This window comes from Mytilus californianus, unplaced genomic scaffold, assembly GCF_021869535.1.
Source record: "Mytilus californianus isolate M0D057914Y unplaced genomic scaffold, xbMytCali1.0.p SCAF_4, whole genome shotgun sequence".
In the NCBI taxonomy this organism is placed as follows: Eukaryota; Metazoa; Mollusca; class Bivalvia; order Mytilida; family Mytilidae; genus Mytilus; species Mytilus californianus.
The window spans coordinates 79,318,237-79,335,673 of record NW_026262690.1 but is presented as its reverse complement, the minus strand read 5'-3'; the positions used below and the strand labels follow the sequence as shown (position 1 = coordinate 79,335,673).

General features: G+C 32.3%; 1 protein-coding gene across 1 annotated transcript in view; it reads left to right on the top strand.

The window, feature by feature from the left end:
* Nucleotides 1–3,323: 3,323 nt before the first annotated feature.
* LOC127738579 (uncharacterized) overlaps nt 3,324–17,437 on the top strand; it is a 29,328-nt gene continuing 15,214 nt past the window's right edge. The window contains exons 1-19 of the mRNA XM_052249887.1: nt 3,324–3,395; nt 4,810–4,851; nt 6,810–6,970; nt 8,326–8,574; nt 8,746–8,898; nt 9,194–9,389; nt 9,598–9,844; nt 10,295–10,460; nt 10,811–10,984; nt 11,273–11,422; nt 11,637–12,212; nt 12,460–12,803; nt 13,290–13,472; nt 13,760–14,021; nt 14,469–14,613; nt 15,047–15,304; nt 15,726–15,983; nt 16,200–16,434; nt 16,951–17,167. Of these exons, the coding sequence (XP_052105847.1) occupies nt 3,344–3,395; nt 4,810–4,851; nt 6,810–6,970; nt 8,326–8,574; nt 8,746–8,898; nt 9,194–9,389; nt 9,598–9,844; nt 10,295–10,460; nt 10,811–10,984; nt 11,273–11,422; nt 11,637–12,212; nt 12,460–12,803; nt 13,290–13,472; nt 13,760–14,021; nt 14,469–14,613; nt 15,047–15,304; nt 15,726–15,983; nt 16,200–16,434; nt 16,951–17,167 (4,068 nt within the window). The 5' untranslated portion in view covers nt 3,324–3,343. The remainder of the gene's footprint in view (nt 3,396–4,809; nt 4,852–6,809; nt 6,971–8,325; nt 8,575–8,745; nt 8,899–9,193; nt 9,390–9,597; nt 9,845–10,294; nt 10,461–10,810; nt 10,985–11,272; nt 11,423–11,636; nt 12,213–12,459; nt 12,804–13,289; nt 13,473–13,759; nt 14,022–14,468; nt 14,614–15,046; nt 15,305–15,725; nt 15,984–16,199; nt 16,435–16,950; nt 17,168–17,437) is intronic.

Genomic DNA, 17,437 nt, shown 5'->3' with positions numbered 1-17,437 from the left:
TTCCACATTTATTTTTAAGTGCACTAAAAATTATTTAAACAGAACAGCAAAATATCGTCCATGCCCATATCTATGATGTCTCAGGTTAGGAGGAAAGGGGGGAGGGCTATTTGGGGTCAAAGTTTAAAAGTCAAACTTCAATACGAGTCTCGCATTTAAGTCTTTAATGCATTTTTGTTTTTTGCATACGGGGGATTCGTCCGCACTCCCTTGCTACAAAGCTCAAAACACTGCAAGCTTTAACACATGTGCAGTTTTGAGACATTTATAATCATTTGTAAGTTATTTAAATAAATGTTCTCAAATGCAAAAACATCTAAATAAACAACTGAAGTTATGACACAGATAGTTTTAGGAAATATCCATAGATTTTTTTTCAGATGACCAACCTAAAAAAATGAATGCAGAGAGAAATGGTCCAGCTTATTTCCTCTGTCAAGCATCAATACACTAAAGACTAAGGTACAAGGGTAATTGCGGCTGATTTAATGTTATAATAAAGTGACCAAACTACTTCTTATGCCACTGTGATCTTGAAAAATAGAGAAAAAAATACTGTGTTTAACTTCTTTAACAACATCATTTATATTTGTTGATATTTTAAGTCGGTGTCGTTTAGGTTGCTGTCTCATTGACGTATGCCCCTCGTCTTCTTTTGTTAATAACTCGCATGTATTAAGCTTACTGCAAGTCTTTAAAAGTCCCATTTTATGTTATGTGTTAATTTATTGTTTAATATTATGAATTATTGATAAGATACGAGAAGATACAATGCATTCTGTAAAATTATGTCATTGTGATAACAGTTTATATCAGTTGTACTTTCGAGCAGAGATTTAATATGACTCATGATTTACACAGAGAGCAACCAACTTTTACGTGCGTCCAATCTAACATGAAATGTTTCGATATCGGTTTTGATCAAATTGGGTCGAAATTCGTGTGTTCGCTAACTTTTGATTTATCCTAAATAAAGGAATGTTTCGGTTAAACATCAATAAGACAGCAACCCACAAAACATTTAATTAAAATTCAAAAGCCATCACATGTCATTGTATAGAAAAATACTATACAATACAGTGCTTGCCAAAAAAAAACATACTTTTGACAAGTTCTTAATCGCCGAAACCCCCAAAACCTTTTAAATAAATGCAAAAGGTGAATACAAAAGTAAATACATGTGTTAAAGGTTAGACAGTAAAAAATTAAAGCATGTCTCGACTTATTTTCTCTTATGAATTTCTATCATTTATTTTCTCTCTTCACCTTTCGTTTGGATGTGGGAATTAACATGAGTTTCTTTTAAGTGAAATACTTGATGGTCAAATAACAGTATTCAGCGCCAAATTTTGAGAGTTCAGTTTAGTTAATTTTCTATTCTCCGTATTTACTGATAAATGGACTTTTTGTTCTTTTTTGCTTTGTTTTTGCAATTAGCATTTAGATACAGCCTAATGTTAAAGTTTTTTAAGACATCAATTACTTTGTCAAACCTGAATGGAATTTTAGGAGACTTGGATATAAGCCTCTTATATAATCAAATGACAGTATTTGGAGCAAAATTTTAAAAGTATTTTTCTTCATTTTTCCCCGTATTTTACTGATAAATGGACATATTGTTTTTAGCAGTTAAAATCAGATACCCCCCCCCCTTTTCTTTTAATCGGTAACTTTGTTAAACATTCTTAGATTATCATGAAATTTTGATAGAGGCTTTTAAATGATTAAGAGTTAACATCTTAAGAAACAAAATTGGAAAGATGTTTTTTGCTTTGCATTTTTCTGAATTTTGCTGATAGATGGATTAAGTTTTCTTGCAGTAACATTTATATACAGTTGGAGTTTAGACACCAATTACGTTGTCAAATCTCCAGGAAATTTTACACAGAAAAAGGATAGAAGTTTCATCATGATTAAGAATTAAAATCTGAAATAAAAGTGTTTTTTTTTCTCCATAATTTACGTATGAATAGACTATTTTGCCATGAACATTGTACTTTCACACGTCAACTGTAATTGCAGGCGAGAAAAGGGGTTCCGCGGAACCCTTATTAACGTATTTATATTATCTATTGAAAATAAGAATGGAGGGGCATCATACATAAACTACTGTTATTTTAATGAACAAGAACACATTAAATAAGGGGCGAAAACAAGTAGAATATTAAAGTACATCAACTAAAAAAATAAAAACAAAAAAAAACATGCATCTAGAAAAGTTGGTTCCATTCCACAAGCTTCTGTGGACTCCATCCTTGAAAAATTCCAATTGTACTTCAGCTAATGTTTTGATAATTCGGAAAATAAATACTCTGCGGAATCTTAGTTTCTTAAGAATTTCTAAATTTTGTACGTAATAAAGTATTGATAGTTATATTTTATTATTTTTTATTTTGTTTTTCCAACTTATCAAATTCTATCAGTAAACATAAAATAAATGAAATAAACCCAGTACAATTTACTGATAATCATACTAACTGTAGCTTTAAGCAATATTTTTTATCCTTTTAGAAATTTAATACAATCCTGGATTTCCCCAGTACAAATCTGGATATCCCAATTTTCACTGATAGATATTGGAATTCTGAGTTTTACTGAAATTTATTTACTACAATAAATCAGAATTCTAGGTTTTACTAGTACATATTGGAATTCCAATTTGTACAAGGAGGATCGTGTATCCTCATGAATTCCTATTTGCACTGTAGCATATACGTAAAAAAAAGTGCAAAACACGGTCGACAAACTATGTGTTTAGTAGTATTGATCAGGCGTAAGAACAAAAAAGAATCACACAATTACATTCTTATGACTGATAACTGAACAGGGACCCCCCTTTTCTTGTTAAGTCATTAAAGCCCAGTCAACACATTTATGTCAGTTTATTTCTATCTTCGTTAACTCTGCGTACAATTAAAGATAAAAAAGAAGTTCAAATAACTTCATCTGAATTGTTTTCTTTCTCAGGTTATTTTCTTTAGCGAGAATAATAAATTGTAAATAACAATCATTCACAGTTTAAAAGCTCATGATCAGGAAGTTATATATTCCTATATTTTCTATAGTGATTATTTATCAAAATATATCACCATATTCAAATGTAAATATAAAAATCAAATAGTACATCGACCTATACTTTTAATAAACATTCACATGTTCGTTGCGTAAATACATCCTGATAAAAGATAACTGACACGGTTACAAAGTCCCAAATATGTCAGCATTAATTACTGGTCAAAATTCATTAGTTAAATGTCACTTTGTACTCTGGAGTAGTATATAAGTGACTAAACCTCACATTGCTTTAGAAAACTGCGACCGAGTACAAACCGCCAGCTCCATAATGGGGCATACGTTTTTCCTACTGCTTGCCTTAGTGGCATCAACTTTGGCGGGTAAGTTGTAATTTTTTTGTGATTTTCATTTGACAGTTGTTTTTCTTGTTTAATTATGCAGAAAATTTTACTTTTTTGATAAAAAAAAAAATATATAAATTAATTTTTATAAATGTGTTATTAAACAGTGGTATATTTTTTTATTTTTTTTGTATTAAATTTAATTTTTCTGTGATAGATTTATTTCTTTCAATTATTTTATTGTCACGTTAATGTTCCTCCCCATCAGTCTTGTGTCCAGAAGCCTTTAGTTTTGATCCATTAATTTTTTTCTTTTTAGTTTTGATCGATTAATGTTTTTCTTAGGCCCTTTATTATGATTAATTTATTATGTTATTGATTTGTGAATTTATTTTCAAATTTTCGAAGGCACGAACTTTCGCGGAGTTGAATAAAGGATTCCAAGCAGTATTGCACTTCATTAATTTGCTAGATTATTTAAAATACTGTATTCGTGTAATCTCATTTATGTGCAATTTGGACGCAAGAGGTTTTTTTTTTTCCATTTTGCCTATTCTTGTATTTATAATTACTTTATCGAGAACGTGTATACTATACACGATATGTATTATCAACTACAAAACCTTTTTATCGGCGTTTTTGCCAATTTATTATCATCTACAAAAACTTTTTTCTTGGAGTCTTTGTCAAAATTACTATCAGCTACAACTTTATTTTGGCGTCTTTTTATGTTTATTGAAGATTTTAGTCAGTTGTGTTTGTATACACAGTTTTGGCTGCTGGATCCCAACATTGTCACATTAATCTATTATGTCTGTTTGGGATGCTCACCCATTTTTTTCTCTCATTATAACGGGACTGTAAACAACTGCCATAAAAGTAGGGGGTTAAGATAGCTATAAAACCAGCTTTAACCCACCATTTTCTTCAGAAAATGCATGTACCAATTCAGGAATATAATAGTTGTTATCCACTCGTTCCGTTGGTTGATAACTTTTGATTTTGTCAGTTTTTACGGACTTCCCCTTTTTGAATTTACATAATATTGGAGTTCGATAGTTTCGTTATACTTTTTCATGAACATTTGTTTTACTTATTATACGGACTGTTTGTGCTTTCCTGTTGTTGAGATCTTGAAAATTCGTTACGTGAAATACATTTTCTTTCAATAAGAAGAAATGGAGATTTTGAATTAACACCTGGATTAGACAGCAGCCCGAAAAATGCAAGCTCATCAAACACATATAATGTTTTGGTGTATTTCAATGAATTTTGTCGTTAAATCAGCTAAACTTTAAGTTTTAAAGTATGCTAAAGTAATTTTATATTATTAGCACATGATCATCAATTGTTAACATTTCAATTAGTATCCGGTTGGTGTTTCTCATAATTGTTCAATGGAGTAGATATTTTATATTTTCAAAACCATTGAACCATTTTTTTCTATTTTCAGGACCAATTATTAGCACAGGATCATGTTCAACACGTTGTACAGGTAAGATTATTTCATTTAATTAGGCGAATAATTAGAGACAAAAGTAGTATACCGAGGTTCAAATCTTCGTTATCTTCGGAAAATGCTTGTACCAAGCCAGGAATATGATAGTTGTTTTTCACTCGTTCCTTTTTAGTCCCCTACCGACGAAGTCGAAGAGGACTTTAGGTTTGCACTCTGTCCGTCTGTCCGTCTGTCCGTCTGTCCATCCGTCAGTCCGGCAACTCAGTTTTCCACACTTTTTTTCTTCGTTCTTGAAGATATTGATTTGATATTTGGTATATAGTTGTATCATGACAAGTTATAGATCAAGTTCGAATTTTGTTCCGGTCTGATGATTTAGTCCAGAGTTATGGTCCATAAAAACTCCATAACTAATGTTAGAGTACGATGTTAAACCATATATCTGTACAAAGGGAGATAACTCATTTTTTAAAAGACATTCTTTGGTAAATTGATTGAGGATTTTTGTGGCAGGTTTATATGTTATTTTGTATATTTATAATTATCTGAATGCTACATGTATATATATATCTGGAGCTGGCATGTCAGTAACTGCTAGCAGTCTGTTGTTATTTATGTATTATTGTCATTTTGTTTATTTTCTTTTGTTTCCTATTCTGACATCGGACTCGGACTTCTCTTAAACTGAGTTTTACCGGCGTACTGTTGTACGTTTGTTTTTTTCTACATTGGCTAGAGGTAAAGGGGGACGGTTGAGATCTAAAAAAACATGTTTAACCCCGCCGCATTTTTGCGCCTGTCCCAAGTCAGCAGCCTCTGGCCTTTGTTAGTCTTGTATCATTTTTAATTTTAGTTTCTCGTGTATAATTTGGAGTTTAGTATGACGTCCATTATCACTGAACTAGTATACATATTTGTTTAGGGGCCAGCTGAAGGACGCCTCCGGGTGCGGGAGTTTCTCGCTGCATTGAAGACCCATTGGTGGCCTTCGGCTGTTGTCTGCTCTATGGTCGGGTTGTTGTCTCTTTGACACATTCCCTATTTCCATTCTCAATTTTATATATATTTTTTATTAAGTGAAATCCTTTAATTAGATAATAATCTATTTTTATTAAGGTGTATATTTCATTACATTACATTGTGTAGATAAAAGTTGTTGACATTTTATAGATAAGTTACAAATCTATATTAGTTTTATGACAAATGAAAGAAAAAATATTTGGAACTACTAATTATATTTGATTGTAATTTGAAAAAAGATATACATTGTATTACATAATATCTAATTTTAGAGAACTATTAATCATATCTAATGTTAGAGTGTTATAGGTTTTCCACACTTTTTTTCATCATGCTTGAAGATATTGATTGACAATTGGTCAATAGTTTTATCATGACAAGTTACAGATCAAGTTCAAATTTTTGTTTCGGTCTGATAATTTTGTGCAGAGTTATGGTTCTTGGACTTGAAAAAATTCACTCATATATTCAGTTTTCCACACTGTTTTTAGTCATGCTTGAAGATATTGACTTGATATTTTCTTTTTGTTTACACCATGACAAGTTATAGAACAAGTTAGCATTTTGTTCCAGTAAAATGAATGTTTACCCGGTAGGGGACTATGTATTGCCATGCAATACTCTCAGAATGCTTGTTTATATAACGTTTGATTTTGACATTTTTTATGGATATCCCCTTTTTGAATTTACATTGGAGTTCAGTATTTTGTTATACATTTTTCTCATAAATCCAATAAGAACATACAAATCAAGATAAAGCAAAACTGAGGATAGCATGAAGTGAGCTCGTATAAATAAAAAATAATTTTTCCATCATTAGGTTCAAGTAATTTAAAAATTAACTCTTTTTTTTCTAATATAAGACAACCTCTATCTCTATTTTTGCTAATCCTATACTATTTCATGTTTGACTTTTAGATTATGCAGATTTAGAAAAAAATATTTTTAGCATATCGTACATACATACATTGCAGAAACAAAGAAATTTGGATACGAAACCGGGAAAACCTACGAATATGACTACACAACCGAAGTCGACACAACAGTACAAGGGGCATCCGAGGAAAAAGCCGGAATTCAGTTGACTGCTAAAGTTCACATCGATGTCGTCTCAAAATGTGAAATGAATCTTCGGGTAAATACTTGAAGTTATTCGTGTAATGAGAATTGATTTTTTCCGCTCCAAAAATTACAATATTTAATTGCCAAGATAAAAAGATATCCATGTATTTATTCACCTAAAATGCGTGAGGAGCCTTATGACTAAAATAAACTTAGAGGGGCATTAGCTGTCAAAATCATGTTCACCGATTTGACTCAAATTCTCATATTTGATTTATAACATACTAAAACTTTTATCCAAATTTTGCAATAATTCTGAAATAAATAGTTAACAATGCATTTACTCGATAATATTTATCAGAATTTCGTGTGTATTTTAGTCTAGACGCCATCTAATTAACTATCGAGATGACCTCCGAAGACTGCCGACGGTCACATAACCCGATATAAACATTTGGAGTTTAGTATGACGTCCATTATCACTGAACTAGTATACATATTTGTTTAGGGGCCAGCTGAAGGACGCCTCCGGGTGCGGGAGTTTCTCGCTGCATTGAAGACCCATTGGTGGCCTTCGGCTGTTGTCTGCTCTAATGTCGGGTCGTTGTCTCTTTGACACATTCCCCATTTCCATTCTCAATTTTATAGACATAAATATAAATAGATAGCGACCTCGTGCAATTGAACTTTTCTATGTCTGTTTGATTTCATGTAATGGGTTAAAAAAATAAGTTAATTATCGTTTTTACCTGTATAAGAATGATTTTTTGTGGATCGAATCAGTGAACGAAATGGTTCACCTTTGTTTCACTTTCAATGTTGACATTTTTTTTCCTTTTAATGGCTAAACACGACTAAAACATGCGTGACCAATCTCTAGCTAATGGGTTAAATTGAAGGTCACATGAATACGGATTGAATGAGGTCGAATTATTCATTTGCAAGTGAATAATATATCAGCTATGTTTCTTTGCTTATTTTGACAAAATTGGACCAAATTGGCTGCTAAAAGCAAATTATTATTTCATTATTTCACTTTTATTAATGATTGAACCAAACAAAATCATATTCTAATTTTTTTCGTATCTCGTAGCTAATGCCCCTTTGAAACAAATAGCCTAATTCATCTAATGTCAACTTTGCCTGAGTTAAGGAGACGGATTTCTATAAGTTTTTCTCGTTTCCGAATTCCTATATTTCTATTGTTTATTTGTCTTTTGTGCTGTTTTGAAAAATTAAACATTGTTCAATCTAACTTTGCCTGAGGGAGTTGTGGGCCGTAGTTTCTTAATAATTTCTGAATTGATCTACGGAGAATTAAAAAAAATATTATCATAAATCATGTCAGTACCTAATAACCAACCACTGAGCTGCAGTTAATTTCTGGTTTTTGATGGAAAATGAAAATTTCTTTTCTCAAATTTATAGCTCAGCAACGTCAGACTATTGGAATCAGACCCAAAAGCGCCTGAAACAAGGATAGATGCCGACAAAAGCGGAGAGTTTAGAACTAACCTTGAGAAATCACCTTTGGCATTCTCCTTCCAAGATGGTCGAATTGAAGAACTTTGTACATCCATACCTGAGAAAACATGGGTACTAAACATTAAACGTGGTATCCTCTCAGCAGTTCAAAACTCAATGGATGACCTGACACAGGATCAAACAGTCCAGGAGGTAAACAGAATTATATCATAGGTTCACTCAAACAACAAAACAAAGATAAATTTATGTTTAGAGCTAAATGATTATTATATCAGAGGTTTATTAATCTTAATAGACACAAAGAAAAAAGAGTATATAAACAACACTTTTACTATATTCACTTAGTTTTGTTTTGTTTAATAGACTGACATTACTGGGGAATGCAAAGCAGCCTATACTGTATCTAACAACGGCTGGTACTCAAGAACAATCAAGAAGAGCAAAGACTTGCTTGGATGTACAGACAGACATGGATACAATACAATGATGCAGGGAACACCATACAGAGTTCAATCTGTAAGTTATAAGTTTTTTTTTATCTTACTACTAATTCTTCTTTTTCTATAGTCTATTTTGATAAGAAAATGAAATTGAATATATTTTTTCATCTGTTTCTGCTTGGAGGGTTGACGTGAATGATCGGCGGGAATTTTTTAATAACACTGAAAAAGTGTGTCTTTTAAGCAAGAATAAAAATGTGACTAGGAATAGATAGGTCTTCCATTCACCCATAAAAGAATTTTTAAACTGTAAACAATATGCAACGTTTTATAACTGACGATTAGACAGCTCTGTTGATATACTTTTCTAGGAAATTCAGTCTCTGCCACTGATAAAAGGTACCCATGAGTGTTCACAAGACATCAGCAAGGCTGGCATACTACAGAACAGTGTATGTGAAGAAGAACATGTTCTCCGACCATTCTCAAGGGAATCCAGTGGTGCTATGACAAAGACCAAACAGACATTAACATATGTAACAGAAAGAACATCATCTTCTAGCTCAAGTAAGAAAACATTCATCGATATATCAATGAAATATTTTTTTTGATGATCGACTCTATTTAAAAATAGGAAATTTTGATAAATATTTATCTCATCAAACTATTAAAATCAAACTTTCTTTTAATACAAAATTTGTAAACAGTTCTTACAATGTATTTCAATGGAAATATATCCAAAGTTCTTATAAAAATCGGTGTACTTATATTACAGTTTCCATTGGGCACCGCGTTCCATTGACGTTTGTTCATTCTAACGATGGTAGGGGTACCATTACGGATGTCATCAGTAAACTGAATGAAATCTGCATATCTACCTCCGACAGTGTGAAACCGGATACTCCACAATTGTTCTCTGGACTTGTAAGACTAATGAAGGCTTTAGAAAGTGATGAACTGGAACAGATTTACAGAAAAGTGAAAGGAACCAGATTCTGTGCATCTAATCAAAAGAGAGTTGAGTAAGTGGCATAAAGCTGTACTTCTCAAATATTAACAAGAATGTGTCCATAGTACACAGATGCCCCACTCGCACTATCATTTTTATGTTCAGTGGACCGTGAAATTAGGGTCAAAACTCTTATTTGGCATTAAAAGTAGAAAGATCATATCATAGGGAACATGTGTACTAAGTTTCAAGTTGATTGGACTTCAACTTCATCATAAACTACCTTGACCAAAAACTTTAACCTAAAGCGGGACAGACGGACGAACTGACGAACGGACGAACGGATGGACGGACGAACGAACGAACGGACGCACAAAAACATAATGTCCCTAGGTGGGGCATAAAAACAATTGAAACGCTTGCTCTTAAGTTCTAGCTTGTATCTGAAGCACTTAGAATCTCAATAAGTTTTGAAATGATGAATTTTTATTGGTATTGATGAAAACAAATACTTTCTTTGTAGAAAATTCTTCCTTGATGCCATTCCAATGCTTGGAACAAAAGCTTCACTGAGATTGATTACTAACTTGATCAACAAAAAAGAAGTTCGTGGAATCGAAGCAAATATGTGGCTAACGACATTATCGTTCATCAAAGATCCAACAAAAGAAATGCTGAATGAAGTCAAAGTAGGTCTAATGTTTGTTTTAAACATATTAGTTACTTCAGATGTGACTTATGAATAGCTGAAACTTTTCACAAATACAAGCCGGGAATTAGTATTTAATACATTTAATGTATTTAGTTTACTTACGTTTAAATAAGCTTTGAATATAGAGGAATTCTAAAAACAAATATTTTGCCCAAATGGAGCCCCTTATATAATCTTGTGATCAATAGCACAATTATTGAAGGTCAAATTTTTATGCACATAAATTTAAAATCAGGAACTTTGTCTCAAGAACATATTTCACTATGCTCAAAATGGTTTTTGTAATAATATAGTTTTACTCTCTTTAATTTTGTTCTTTATTAACAGCCACTCATATCATCTGAGGACAATGAAGAGGCTATGCTCGGTGTATCTTCACTCGTTAATGCCTACTGCAAGAACAATGAATGTGAAAATGATATTGACATCGCCAGTATTGTCTCTTCTATAGAAGACAAGATTGGTGTTGGGTGTTATGTGGACAAAAACAATCTTGGCAAGGTATGTGCAAAGATATAGTGACATCTGACCTTATTTAATATTTATAATTTATTATAGGGAAAAAAATTTCTGGGAGTTAAAAAGCAAATATTTCAAATACTGACATAAAAAACCAAACTACTAATGTTGAGGAATTAAAATTATAAGTTTATAAAATATTTAAGTTTAATCTGACTTTAGAATTAAAGATGCTGTAGTTTATAAAATCAGAAGTATAAACTGAAGTGTTTTTTTTGGTTAAAGAAAGTTAGAGTATCGTTTAAGATTCAATTTTAAACTTTATTTTAGGTGATCCTTAGTCTTAGATCACTTGGAAATGCTGGATACGTTAATAATGCCATCAGAACAATCACAAACTGTATGACCAAGAGAGATAATCCCACAGAAGTCCGCCTTTCTGCTATACAAGCCTTCCGTCGTATGCCATGCTCAATAAGCGTAAGTTTTCAACTAGTAATATTGAAAAATGTACATATTCAGCCTGCTTAAAAAATTATAAATTATTTTTTAGTGCAAATGAATCATAAAGTTGCCTATGATAACAGCCCTACAAATAGTTATGCAAACTTTATCTTATTGTATAACATCATACATTGTGTACTTCAATATCAATAATAATGACTATTCATATAAATTATATATTCCTTTCCAGCGAGACGACGTCATGGCAATCTTCAGGAACAGAGACGAGGATTCCGAATTGAGAATTGCTTCATACCAGGCTCTTATGACATGCCCTTCAGACATTGTCCTGTCTCGTGTTAGATATCTTCTTGAATCAGAAGAGGTCAACCAAGTTGGTTCTTATGTATGGTCTCATTTAACAAACTTGATGGAGACTTCTAGCCCACTGAAACAGGAAATAAAGAATATCATCAACGACAAGGCGCTGAAGAAAGAATTCGATCTAGAAAAACTGAAATATTCCAGAAACTACGAAGGCTCCTTCTTCCTTGAGAAGCTAAATACCGGAGCTTCCATTGACAGCAATGTTGTCTGGTCTTCAAAATCTTTCTTACCAAGATCTGCCATGACTAACATAACATTCGACCTTTTTGGACATTCCGTTAACCTGTTAGAAATCGGTGGACGAATGGAAGGCCTTGAATATTTTCTGGAATCTTACTTTGGACCTAACGGATACTTCCAGAAAGATGAGATCATAGAAGTCACAAAACAGAACATAAAAGGAATCAGTAATAAAAAAATGGAGGACATTGACAGACAGGTTAATTTTATAATCATCAATATCTTAAGTATCCAGTCTGAAAATGTGTTATAGCTTTAATGTCATTTAATTTCTAATATCATTTTGACATTCCAATTTAAAAACTTTTTTGGTAGAAAATAGAGCAAAATTTATAATCTTTTTAAGCTTGGTTTGTTATATATGGCTTGTTTCGATTTAAGTTTGTTTTACTTAATTACTGAAACAAAATACAATCCTTCTTTACAAAATGAATTTACTATTGTAGTTTGACACAGAATCTGACTCACTGAAAGGAGATCTGTATATGAGAGTTTTTGGAAATGAGCTACTGTTTACAAGGTTCACCGGACTAAGTGATGTCACTGATGGTAAATCAATCAATATTCTGGACATTCTAACGACTCTTGCCAAGAAACAAGAATACTCCTTCACACAGAGCTACGTGTTCTTGGATAGCAGCGTCATAATTCCAACAATGGCTGGCTTCCCATTAAATTTGACCATTGATGGATCAGCTACCGTTGATTTACGTGCCTCTGGGAAAATGGATCTGACAAAAATAACCGACAGATCCCCAAGTCTTTCTTTGAATGGATATATGAAACCAAGGTTAGTAAAGTTCGACTAGCATATCAAAATATCAAAACTGTCTGCAGACGAAATCAAAGTAAATAACAAGGTAAAAGGCAAGATGAGTCAAATGGGAAATATCTATAACAGCATTAATTTGGTTAATTAAGGAATATGTTAGTGACGAAGAAAGACGTAGCGAACACTATCATCTGAGCATAGGTGTTGGAATTGTTGCCTAAGGGAACAGTTGTTATAAATGTAAACACTTGTAGCCAAAAAATATTTAAGAGCGGTTACAAAAATTGAAAATGACCACAAAAATCTAATAAAATTCACTCTATTCACAGTTTTTGTTATGTTTATGTATTTGTGTTTTTCATAATCATTGTTTGACAACGTTTTCTGATGTTTACAATACAAAACTTGGGGCCTCCTTATTTTTATTCCCGCCGTAGTGAAAGATATTTTCCACTGCTAGTGTATTTGTATTTTTAAATTCTAATATCGCAATTTTGTCCTCAGTGGCGCTGTCCAGATCAACAGTATGATGAGCGTGGATGCATTTGTTACAAGAAGTGGAATGAAAATGGTTTCTACTATGCATTCCTCCTCTTCTCTCGAAGGACACGTAGAACTGGCAAATGGAAAAGTACTAAGTGCACAGATTAAAACACCATTTGACAAAATGGAAGTTTTCAATGTCAAGTATGCAATATTTTTAATATTTTACAACAATTTATAATTTCGAAAAATTACTATTATTATTTTATAATTTTTATATAGAGCAATGAAAAGTAGTTTAAACAAATTATCTTTAAGATGTTCATTATGGAATTCCAAATAAGTGATTCTGGGCATATAAAAACTCTTCAAAGATTCCAGGCTTATAATTTGGTACGCAGAGCTCGTTTCGTCTTGATTAGAAATCGGGAATACAACTCAAAATACAATAATTTTAAACCTAGTTAACAAAAAAGTATCTATTATCATAGGACTGCTTTCTTCACTGTTCACCGTGAAGTTGAGAGGGAACAGAAAATGATTACTGCTAACAGACAGACAAAGAAAGTGTGTTCTGGAAACAAACTTGCAAAGATTACCGGACTGGAACTCTGTGCTGAACTTCAGTATCCGAACGCTTCATTAATAGCCGATGCTCCATACTTTCCAATGACGGGACCAGTTAGTGCTGGAATCACTCTTCTAAAACGTGACACACATGAAAGTTACAACATGGAATACAAATTTGTAAAGGTACTGCTATATCAATATTCTGTTTTATGATATAGTTAACACCCCGATATCTGTGTATCAGTGAAAGACATATATTTTTTTGAAAATTGAGCTCTTTCCTTGTGTTAATGAATAAAAGGAGATGATTATACATAATAAGACAGTGATAAAAAAAATAATCAACCAAAAGACAAAGAGATAAAAAAAAATTATACAAAAAAAAAAGAAAGTAAAATCACAAAAATACTGAACTCCGAGGAAAATTCAAAAAGGAAAGTCCCCAATCAAATGGCAAAATCAAAAACACATCAAACGAATTACAATTTTCATCAATGAATAAGTGTCTGGTATAATATAATATGCCTAAAACAACGAATGGTTGTATTCCGGACGCTTTTATTAGTGACTTCAAAGAAACAATTCCAAACCTATTAAAATGAGTTTGCAAACGTTCTTCTGTTGTTTCAGGATAAACAAGAAGCCAGAGCTAGAGTAGCCTTCAGCACTCCAGGCTCTACGGTAGACCGTGAATTGAGTTTTGATTGTCTTCTTCGATCTGACCCTCTGCTCGAAATCAGCATGATCTCACCATGGAAGAGAGTTTCAATCAGAGGTAAATGAAAGACATAAATCATTTGAATTTCTGTCGAAGTTTTGTGTTTAAAGTTTACCTTCAGATTTAAAATGCTAAAAAGATATTAACTTTACTTTGAAGATCTGTAAATATAAGGACTGATTACTGTGGTCTTTTTTAAAGATATATATAGGAAATGATAGCAAGTTACGTTTAGTTAAATGTGGTCGTAACTGGCTATCATTTCGTATAAATTAAAAATACAGCATTCAATTCTATAATACAAACTACAAGTTTCATACTTTTATACGGTACGTATAAATCGTGAACCATGATAAAATGAATATGTGTCCGCTTTTCTATGAATTGATATCAATGTTGACGAATTATTTTGAGATGTAATCAATTTATTTCACAAACCATATGAAAATTTACAGAATAATCAAATAGTAAATAAGATTGAAATGTTTAGGAGCCTTGGTTGGTGACAACAAACAGAAGCAAGTGGCGGGAAGAATTGTAATCGACGACAAAGATGAATACTCTGTGACTGGGGAATGGATCAGAAAAAGGGAAGGACAGCTTTATACTTACAATCCATACATTGAAATAATCATACCAAATATGGAAAATATAAGACTCAGCAGTTCTGTAGAATATGTCATCGGCAAAAGTTTCAATGGCGAATTGACCGTAAAAGGACTATCTAAGCAACCCATTCAGTCAAAAGGTATGTTATGGGTTTACCCTAAATATTTAATGTGCTCAAACATTAAAATAACGATAGTATGGGTTACAGGGAGGAAATCAAATTTATGAATAATCAAACCAAACCGAATGTCATCGGTTCAAATATGCTTACAAAGCATGCTGTGTACAATAATACATCAACTGCTGTAAAATTTAAGTAAATGCAATATCCAAAACCTTAAAAGAAAACCATTCAAAATGGTTTGATAATAGTTAGATACATGATGATGTTTTTCTTGGGTGAGGTTTTTGTTTGTCATTGTCCGAGCTCGGTTCAAAGTAGATAACCCATCTGTCACTTATGGAAAATAAAACGGGATCAATAAAACATGGAATACTACTAGTACTTTCAATGTTATTTTTCAACGTTATATTAGTAAACATTTACATGTTATTTTCAGTAAACCTGATTTCCAAGAAATCAATGTCTTCTATAAAAACATCCATCTCCTTTGAACCTGGGAAGGATTACAGTTTTGAAAGCAGATTGCAGAATACACAAACAAAGAAAGCCACTAAGCTAATGCCTTATTTGTCCATCCGTACACCAAAGGAGGAAGTCACAGCCCTTGGAGGATCATTGGAATATAAAAGCGGCTCTCTTATTCTTGTGGACGTTACAATTGACAGGTTATTGGATAAAACCATCAAAGTCTTCAGTAAGTTGTATAAAAAATTCATTTTAGTCATTGTTTATCAATATGATACAGTCTCAAACACCTCAAGCATATGTTCTCTTGAAATATTTAATCAATATAATAAAAGAGTATGTTTATTATAATATAAGAATCACACAACTCGAACAAAGAACTACTAAGAATAGTGTAGCTACCCTTTAGAGTAATTTGAATATATTTTTTTCATGACTGTTTTAGCCAAACTAACAAGAACCTTAAGGAAATCAAACGCCAGGTATCAGTCCAAAGTTGACATCAGAACTCCACTTCTTAGAGCAAAAGGAACTTCAAACATTGTACTGCAGAAAACTGCTGTAGTCACCAGAGTTAATCTTGATTACGTTATCCCAAGAATTAGCAGGGACAAAATAACAGTCAACAGTAAAGTCAATTATGGTTTCACCAAGAGTGTCTGGTCTTTGGCTGGCAAAGGGTAGGTATACACATATACGTGCTATTAATTTAACATGTTTTGCCTGTTACAAAAGTTACTTCCTTTCATAGTGATACGTTTAATTGAGCATCCATGTAACTGATATTATCCCAGTGTGAATTCTCTAATATTTCTGAATATTCGGTTAATGTCGTATATAGAGTCTGTCCCTTATTTTTGTGAGCTATTCATTTAACGTATTGATATACTTGACAGTTCAATCAAAAGTTGCAATCATGTTTATGTCCAGCGTCAAGAATTATTACATTTGACAATTTCATTTACCTAAATCATCATTTAATACATGAAATATTCTGCAAACAATAAATCGCATGTTAATTTCAACCATAAATATCGTCTCTAATATAAGATTGCTAAACACATAAGTTTATGTTATGCACCATAACTGCATTTAGAAAAGAATTTCTCGTCAGTGGTACCCGGAATCAAATACAAGGAATGCAATTATTGAACTAGAAGGGAAAACAATATATAATGATACTGTTATATTAACAGATCTTTAACTTTCAAGAAGAACGCTGACTATAATGTTGTAATCAACACAGACATGAACAACAAACAGAGATTGACAAAAGTGAACTTTGACCTAAGATATGGTGCAAAACCAAAAGATGAAAACAAGCGCATCTTTGTTACATCATTAGTACGTCACGAGCTGGGATTAAAGAAATCTGATATCGATATAACTGGCGATATTCGACATCTGGCTCTGGTAAGACAACCATAAGCTAAAATACGATTATATGCTTAAGTTTTCCTTTGCATTGTCACAATTTTAACTTAAGATAATTTATATTCACGAAGCTAAATGCTGGTCAGTTTTGGGAATCAAAGAGGCAATGACATACAAAATATTATATCAATATAAAATAATGAGATATGGTACGATTGCCAATTAGACAACTATCCATCGGAGTCCAAATGAAGTGGATTTAAGCCCCTGACATTAGAAAATGTAAAACAATTCAAACAAAAAACCATC